Source organism: Taudactylus pleione, unplaced genomic scaffold, assembly GCF_031769625.1.
Source record: "Taudactylus pleione unplaced genomic scaffold, aTauple2 ptg000010l, whole genome shotgun sequence".
In the NCBI taxonomy this organism is placed as follows: Eukaryota; Metazoa; Chordata; class Amphibia; order Anura; family Myobatrachidae; genus Taudactylus; species Taudactylus pleione.
In genome coordinates, this window is record NW_028284413.1 from 308,185 (window position 1) to 317,503 (window position 9,319).

Genomic DNA, 9,319 nt, shown 5'->3' on the forward strand with positions numbered 1-9,319 from the left:
TTACATGTCATAACATATATTATTAGTGCATTCCTTACCTAGGTCCACATTGAAGACTACAGCTGCTGCAACAAAAGATCCAGCGGAGGCTCCGTAAACCTTAGGAGCCGACTTCAATAGTGCAGGGGCCAGATCTAGAAGTGCTTTCACTGCTCCAATCTGATACAAAGACAAAAATCCACTGCCAGAGAATGACAGAGATAAAGAGTTATTTCCAGAGTCTGTCTCATCTGCCATGACCTGAAGACTGTTGCTGTGTATTTTGTTTGGAATCTGCAGTGTCTAGGAATTAAACTTCCTGTAGGAAAGCTGCTTCTTCATCAAGTCAGTTGACTAGACACTGTAAAGTCTTGTAAACTGAAATAAAATACAATTCACTGGAAGACTGTCTACAGGATTATGTTCAACAAAGACTCTCCTTGTTTAAATACTTAGTATACTGTTATATAACAGCCAGTTTTTCCTGGTTAACTCCTGCTTCCAAAAGCTACAGTGTTACATTAGAATTTTGCAATTCTACATAAAACTTGTACTATTAGGGGAGGTAGAGGGTTTCCCAAGAACTGCCCTTCAGCTGTATCCAATCCTAAGTGATTTCCCATATTGGCAGCCAGGAAATGGCCTCCATACATCAGCAATTGATTGTGGCAATTCTGCATTTTGCAGATGATTATATTAAAAATCTGCATTGTATGGTTTTTTCAGATCACAGATTGCAATCAAAAAGTGATTGGAATTGTTAAATCAGATTGTCCAACATGTTGGATTTCATAGATCAATTGGGGCTGTAGAGTGCTAGCGTATGGTAACAATCAGCAGATTTGCAGACCGGTACTAGTAAAAGGATGGGCCTTTCAAGATTACTGATCAATTTCAGCAAATACAGATCTGCCAAACACTGAAAAAGATCTGTAATTTATGGGCGCAGATTGCAGGATTGGGAAATCCTAAAATCGAGCAACAAATCTTCAAATTGTTCAATTGTGGTTTTCTGATAGCTGATGTATAGGGGCCTTAAAGTGGATTCCCTGGGAATAGGAACTTAGGGCCTGATTCAGACCCACTCGCGAGCGGCTGTCCGCTCGCAAGTGGGTCGATGGTGTGCACTGCGCATGCGCACGACGAAGGGAGCTCCGTCGTGCGCATGCGCGAGACGCGACGTGCGAAGGACTTTCCTTCGCTCGTAGTGTCTGATCAAAGGGGGCGTGCTGTAGATGTCGGTGCCGCTCACACCGGAGTCGGGTCTGCATAGACCCAGCTTTCCCGGCGTGAAAGTGGACGCTTGGAGATGACGTCATCTCCAATCGCCACTGAAGCCGGACCAATCGGCTGGCTAGCAGTGCACTCCAGGTCATCGTGACCCGGAGTGCGCTGTTCTCACAGTAGGGTTTCACGGGCTACACCTGTGTTAAACCCTGCTATTTACCTGGGTAGGAATGCCGGGTCACTCGACCCGGCGATCCAACCCTCTCCCCTTTTACACCAGGGAGCTGCCCGGGTTAACCCTGCAATAACCCGGGTTTTAGCTCTGGTGTAAAAGAGGTATTATACCCCTTTTACACTTGCTCCAATAACCCGGGTTATTGCACGTGAACGCGCAGCAACCCAGGTTTCTGTGCAGTGTGAAAGGGCCACGTTGAAATAAGCCAGGACGAGCGACACGGCATTTCAACCCTGGTCACATGATGCAGTGTGAACGAGTAACTTGGGTCGATGCGATCTGTTCACTGCATAGGAAGAGCCAGCGCTTGGAGATCTCCAAGTGCCAGCTCATCACATGATGCAGATGACATCATCAACCTGGCATTAGTGCTGGGTTGGGACGTCTGTCTGCAAAGGGTCTCAGCCGGGTCGCACCCAGGATGGGCGAGTGAACATAATCCTGGGTGCAACCCACTATTCAGATGTATCAGAAAAGGTGCAGATGTGTGCGATGGGAAAAGATAAGAATGCTAAAGGTGATTTTAACATTGGAACTAGGGGAGAGAGTAAAGATAGAAAGAGTGGGCAAGATAGTATAGCTAGGCAAGAGGAATTAGCGGAGAATAGGGTGTAGCCAGAATTTATGTGCCCCATAGCGACATTCTGGAGGTGCCCATTCCCACCTCTTAGAGATATACCTCTCTCCACAGCAGTTGTTAATTGTATGCCCCATAGCAGTGCCCTAGTTCATTTATGCCCCATAGCAGTGCCCTAGTTCATTTTATACAACATAGTGCCCCTAGTACATATTATGTCAGCAATATGCCACATTGTACTGTCTACAGTACACAGGCCCTCAGTTTGCATTATGCCACACAGTGCGGTAGACCATTTTATGAACTGGTGCAGTTGAGTCAGGCTCCAGAGGTGGGCCCCTAAGCCTCTGGACCCCATAGCAATGACACTCACTGAATGCACTATAGCTACGCCCATGGTGGACAGGAATTGAAAGTGGGGTTAGAAGAAACAATAAGCAAATGCTTGAAAATCAGAGTAGAAAAGAATCAAGGGGAATATGAATCAAACTGTGGAGAGAGATAAAGTACCAAACAATCAGTGTCTAATGGGGCATACACACTAGACGATAAAAGTGAACGAAAACGATATCGTTCAATGATATATCGTTTATATCATCCAGTGTGTCTGCACCTATTGACCAACGAAGCGATGTTTGCTGTCATGCAAATTTGCAGGCCAATCTGACGATATCATCAGAAAGTGCCTGTTAAGGGGTGTGACAGGATGACGTCACTGAACGATATCATTAACGATATCGTTCTGTGTGTAAACCCAATATCTTTCACCAATATCTTTCAACACATAGTCTAGTGTGTATGCCCCTTAACTGACATTTTACAGGTTGTGTTTGAAAAATGACAGTTAGGAGCTGATTGGTTGGTACTTTAGCTCTCTCCACTTTTTCTCTCTCCAAGGTTTGATAAAATTTTTTCCCAAATCTTTGATAAATGTTTGGATCATCAAAACGAAGCATATGTATGTGGTACTCTGGTAGCTGGGTGCTGTGGGGGTGTAAAGTTTTCAAACTTACCAGGCCTGGATGGCATGTACTACTTTCTGCAGGTTCTTGTGTTTCTTTTGTAATTTTAGAGAGGTAAGGAGGATTAGCCTGATTGCAAAGAACGGGATGCAGTTTATAGACCGGTGGACTAAATGCCGCCGATCTATATCCCGACACGAGAGGCCCGACGGGGGACTTCAGATAGGCATCAAAATACTGACGCCTACCTGAATCCCAACGCCGGAACACAGAAGGATGACAGCCCGTAAGAGGTAAGTCCAGGGCGTCTTTAGCATTATCCGCGTGGGGGGGGGGTTAGGTTTAGGAAATGCAGCAGGGTTAGTGTTAGATTTTGGGGGGAAGGTTAGGGTTAGGCACCCCTAGGGGAGAGGGTAAGGGTTAGGCAACCCCGGGGGTAGGTTAGGGTTAGGAACCCCCTCAGAATGGTTAGGTTTAGGGTGCGGCAAGGAGGGTTAGGTTTAGGCACCCCGGGGGGGATTTAGGGTAAGGCACCCCCCTAGCAGTTTTAGGGTTAGGCACCCCTAAAAGAGGGTTAGGGGGGGAGAGGGGAGGGTTAGGGTGCTTACCAGACGCCATCGGGATCTCCTGCTGTCAGGATTCTCGTGTCGGGATTTGAACCGGCGGCTATTACATACTGATTCCGCAAATAACTACAGCCAATGTTTCCATGTAAGTTTCTCTCTATTCAAGGAAGCGATATTTTGAACAAGTTTGGATTACTAGAACTACAATAACAACTTTGATATTACATTTAATTCCAATTCAGCAACATTGGCAAGTAACAACAAAATGTCAATATATTATACTGGAGCTCTGCGATAACTGATGTGTCTCTTAATCTGAACCAAGAGCTTTTACCTGGATTTAGTAATGCAAATCTACTCTTCTCAAGGTAAACACATATTCATATGTAATTACATAAAGCTACAGGATGCACTGTCTTAAATATTTCAGCAAAACAGAATAAGTTGCAGTAATACTACTGCACAACTAACACTATGGGCCTGATTCAGACCTGCTCGCAAGCGCTATGTACTCACAAGTGGGTCGATGGTGGGGCATTGCGCACGTGCAACGTGTACAATGCGCGTACGCAAGCCCCAGAGCAAGAGAGAAATTCTCTTGCTCCGGGGCTCGCTACAAACGGGGTGGCTGTCGATGTTGATCGACAGCTCGCCCCGTTTTGTAGGCGGGATGGGGGGGTGGCTGGACAATGGAGGTGTTCCTGAAGGAACGCCTGCAGTTTGTGGGCGGCCCTACTGACATCACGAGTGATGTCAGTAGTGAGCTTCCGGCTCTATTAGAGTAGGAAGCTCACTGTGGCTTGCGGAAGACAAGACTCTACCACAAGGGTCTCGTCGCAAGCCTGATGGTCGCGACCATCACCTGGCTGCTCGCAAATGCTGCGGGTGGTCACCCACAGCTTAGCGAGCGGCCAGAAGGCCGGGTTTTTTAAAACAAAGCAGCCGCCCTAATTCAGAGCGAGTGCACGCTTTTTGCAAGCGGCTCTGAATCAGGCCCTATATGTATAGATGTCCTGCTATGAGAACTAGAATGAACCAATAATGTTGGTAGATTACAGCAAAATTAATACCAAACTATATTTACAGTAAAAAGTTCAGATGTGTCTTTAAAGTTGGTGCACAAACGGAGTTGCTATTAATTTCAAGTTCAGCTGTGGCCAGATGCAAATGAACAATAATATTCTGCAGATTGTTGCCTGGAATAAATTATGGGTGAAAGCATACCTCCCAACTTTTAAGTTTCCTAAAGAGGGACAGTTCGCGCGCCGTAGGCATGCGTGGTCGAAAATGGGGTGGGGCTTCACATAAAAGAGGTGGGCCATTTGGAAAATGGGGCAGAGCCTCGCGGGAACTCTTCATTTACGTCATGATGGGGGCGTGCCCAGCACTCTCAAAGATGCTGGGCAGCCCCCAGGCTCTCCCAACACTAGAGAACAGGTGCCATGCGCAGGTGACCAAGCCCATAGGCAAAACGTGATTCCCGCTCCGTCCATACTGCTCATGGAGAGCAGCAACACAGACACACAGCTCCAGTAGCCCTTACTACCAACAGATCTTATATCGGAGGTAATCTTCACTATCCCTCTTTTCAGCTCTCCCTCCTGCAATGCTTAGATAACAGGAGGCAGACATGGCTAGGTGCCTGGACAGTATAAGCGTGGTGACTGTTTCATCTGGGGACAATGTCCTCCACTCTCTCATCCCTTGTTCGCTGGCACAGACAAGGGAAAGTAGAGTGGAGGGACACACCCTTTTCCATGGAGTTTGCTTCTTTCTAATCTATCTCATATGGCCTAATTATCCTGCTACAGCTATGTGCTGGTTATTATCAACAAAACTGATTACATGCTACAGTCTCTTTTATGAGAGGAAATGCTTGAACCTTTCATCTGTCACTATCAGAGCCGTAACTAGACTTTTTGGTGCCCTGTGCCAGAAAGAGCATTGGCTCCCCCCTCATTTTTCAAAGGGACATAATGCACCCAAAATAGGGCCATGGCTTCATGGGGAAGGGCCAGGGAAGAGATAGGAGAGGCCAGGAGATGCTGGGGATGAAATAATAGAAAGCTACAAGTGAGAATGATAATAAACAGAAATTTGACAGGCCCAAACAGCGCCCCCTGATCTGTGGTGACCTGTGGTGCCCTGTGCGATGGCACCGGCCGCACTACCCTAGCTATGGCACTGGTCACTATCTCATATGTCCTAATTATCATACTGCAGTTGCATGCTAGCCAAGGTATTTATTGTGTACAGTACTGATTACATGTTGCAGTCGCATTTATGAGATGAAATGTATTAACCTGTCACTAAGCAATATATGAACATGGGATGTTTTCTCTGAGTTAAATTCTGGGCTTATAAAATTCAGGATTATATGTAGAGTTCTACGAGGTGTTAAGCAGGAATTAGGAAAGTAATTAGTACATATACAATTCCTGCATCTGAACACACTGTCTATCTTTTGTCTAAACTTATATGTCCTAATTATCATGCTTCAGCAGTATGCTGACTTATACCCCTTTTACACCTGAGCTAAAACCCGGGTTATTGCAGGATTAACCCGGGCAGCTCCCTGGTGTAAAAGGGGAGAGGGTTGGATCGTCGGGTCGAGTGACCCGGCAATCCAAACAAAGGTAAATAGCAGGGTTTAATTACGGGCGTAGCCCGTGAAACTCTGCTGTGAGAACAGCGCACTCCGGGTCACGATGACCTGGAGTGCGCTGCTAGCCAGCCGATTGGTCCGGCTTCAGTGGCGCTTGAAGATGATGTCATCTCCAAGCGTCCACTTTCATGCTAGGAAAGCCGGGTCTATGCAGACCCGACTCTGGTGTGAGCAAAATTCCGGGTCTGATCCGGATAGGAATTCTGGGCCTGATTCAGACGGGTTGATGGTGGCCCAGTGTGCATGCGTACGACGGAGCCGGCTCCGTCGTGCGCATGCGCGAGACCCGGATAGCGACGAGCAAACCGTCGCTCCGGGTCTTGTACCAAAGGGGGCATGCTGTCGATGTTGAGTGACAGCACCACCCCTTTGGTGGGCGGGCTGGGGGTGTGGCTGCCCAGACAGAGGCGTTCCCATTGGAACGCCTACCGTCTGGGGCCGGCCCCACTGACATCACTAGTGATGTCAGTGGGAGTGCTTTTGGCTCTGTTTGAGCCAAAAGCACTCTTGGGCTTGTGGCAACGAGACCCTACCACAAGGGTCTCGTTGCAAGCCCGATGGTCGCGATGGTCTTGACCATCGCGACCATCATCATGGCCGCTCGCTAAAGCTGTGGGTGGTCACCCACAGCTATGCGAGCGGCCAGGAGGCCGTTCTGCAAAACCAGAGGGCCGGCCCTGATTCAGAGCGAGCACTCTGTCAGAGCGTCCGGCTCTGAATCAGGCCCTCTGTTCCAACTCCAGGTCAGAACCGGAATTTTGGTGGAAAATGGGTATTATACTGCTTTTACACAGAATGTGTGAAATATAATGGCTTTTATCCGGCATTTAAATGTTGGGTGGCTTTGCCAGTTAAAGACTTGCCCCCCTTTCACACAGAAAATTAAATTACCAGGTAAAGCACTTTTACCCGATAATTTGCAGATCAACACAGGTTTTTTTCTGTGTGAAAGGGCAACCCGGGTCAAAATTGCCGGGTCTCCGACTCTGCTCTTTACCAGGGTCGGAGACCCGGAAATTTCGACCCGGGTTGACCCTTTCACACAGACAAAAACCTGTGTTGATCTGCAAAATACTGGTTAAAAGTGCTTTACATGGTAATATTGTTTTCTGTGTGGAAGGGGTATTAGGTATTTTTTGGCTAACAGAATTGCTTACATGCTGCAGCCGACTCTATGAGAGTAAATGTAGGAACCTATCATTCAGTAATATATGAACAAGGGATGTTTTCTCTGATTTCTGACATATGATTTAGGATTCTAAAACCTAAGATTATGAGTTTTGTTCTATGAAACAGCAAACAGACTGTAAGGGGCATATTCACATAAGAGCAAAAAGTCGGTTTCTGCGGAAAAGTATCGCCGGTGACATCATTTCGCCAGGCAAAAACGTATTCCTGTATTCAAATCCAAAGACTTTTCACGGGTGCGGAAAGTCAATGCATTGGAATAGGCGAAAAAGATTCGCCTATGACAGCTGTCGTAAAAAAGTGCAGAATTGGGATTTTGGGGTGCAAACTTGTGGAAACCAACCTGCACCCTAGGGACAGCCCCTCAAAGGTAAACTGGGTCAAAAAAGTTTTAAAAAAACTTCAGTACACCCCAAAAAAGTACTTTCATTTTGGGGCGAAAAAAAAAAAAAGTTGGGAGACAAACTTAAAAACTAGCGAAATAGACTCCAGGGGGGTCCCCAAGTATGCCCCATGTGTTTTTAAGATTGCAGGTGTTTGCGGTCTTCCTGGCCGCTCACTATAGCTGTGGGTGGTCACCCACAGCTATATGAGCGGCCAGGAGGCCGCTCTAAAAATTAAGAGGGACGGCCCTGATTCAGAGCGAGCGCTCTGTCAGAGCGTCCGGCTCTGAATCAGGGCCTGAGTGCACTCTAGTACTCATTTTAAGAGAGGTACTTATTATTAAAAGTTAAGTTTTAGATTGTCTTCTCATTCTTTCACTATCATTCAGTTTACAAGAGTGCCCCCAAAAATGTTTTTTTTTTGTCCATTATTTGTTTCTTTGCAAATTGTAGCCATTTAATTGAAGTTGTCAGCTGGAGTGCAGTGAAGAGATGTAGGGTTGTAATTGATGTATAATTAAAGAACTGTCTGATCGCTTGGTCTGGGTCTCCTGTCAGTGAGGAATCGCCTCAGTTGCGGATATTTACCCTTTAGTAAATGTACCCTGGTCATCAGTTACTATAAATGTGGACATCTACTGGGAATAGTAACCTGTCTGTAGCACGGCGAGTGAAGTGAGCCTGCGAGGATACAAATTTCTTCTGTAGGTGGTCTTTAAGGGCATGGTACCGTACTTCTGCCCTCACTCCATGTCACGTCCGGTACATTCACTGAAAGGGATCTATACACAACCGAATTGCCTCCCTCCATCCTGGCATTACCCTGAGAGGGACTGTCTGTTCCCTGTTCTGCCCAGTGTACACAGCCTGCCTTCAGGGGAGGAGAGTCAGCCTTCCAGTTTTCTGCGGTGAGGTAAATGGCTGGGGAGGCACTGGCTAGATATACAGATACATATATGAACCCGATGGTTCATGTGGGCATTATACAAAGGTGCAGCAGTATATAGTGCTGGAAATTTGGTGTGTTTTCATCAGGGATGTGCGGAAAAAGTAGGCAGGGGAGGCAGTGCCTCACCTGCCATTTACATTTTACTCCAGAGTTTTGACTATAAAAAATTTATAATAATAATAATAATACAAAGAAGATATTTATAATATTTCTTATCATTTTTATAGTTAAAACTTTGGAGTATACCCAGTGGCGGCTCCAGGGGTGGGGCTGCGGCACAGTCCAAAATTCAAATAGGGGAGACACACCAACTGTCAGTGAGTCACAGTCATCTAAGTTTGGCAGCATTTGAAATGGCAGTTGGTGTGGGTCCCCTATTTGAAATTTGGACTGTGCTGCAGCCCCACCTCTGAAGCCACCACTGAGTATACCTAAGTATGATAGGAAAGACTCTGCTGACCTGCCTCACCTGACTGCACATCACTGCAGCCTTCCTCTCACTTGGTGCTGGCTCTGACACACGCTGTGATCACACACGGCCATCACCAGCGGCACCTCACTAGTACAAACCCTTGCTTGGTCTCCTGC

At 46.7% G+C, this 9,319-nt stretch overlaps 1 protein-coding gene across 1 annotated transcript in view; it reads right to left on the reverse strand.

Moving 5' to 3' along the window:
- Positions 1–237, reverse strand: part of LOC148542641 (omega-hydroxyceramide transacylase-like) — a 35,295-nt gene extending 35,058 nt beyond the window's left edge. The window contains exon 1 of the mRNA XM_088467413.1: positions 39–237. Coding sequence (XP_088323539.1) covers positions 39–237 — 199 coding nt within the window. The remainder of the gene's footprint in view (positions 1–38) is intronic.
- Positions 238–9,319: the final 9,082 nt, after the last annotated feature.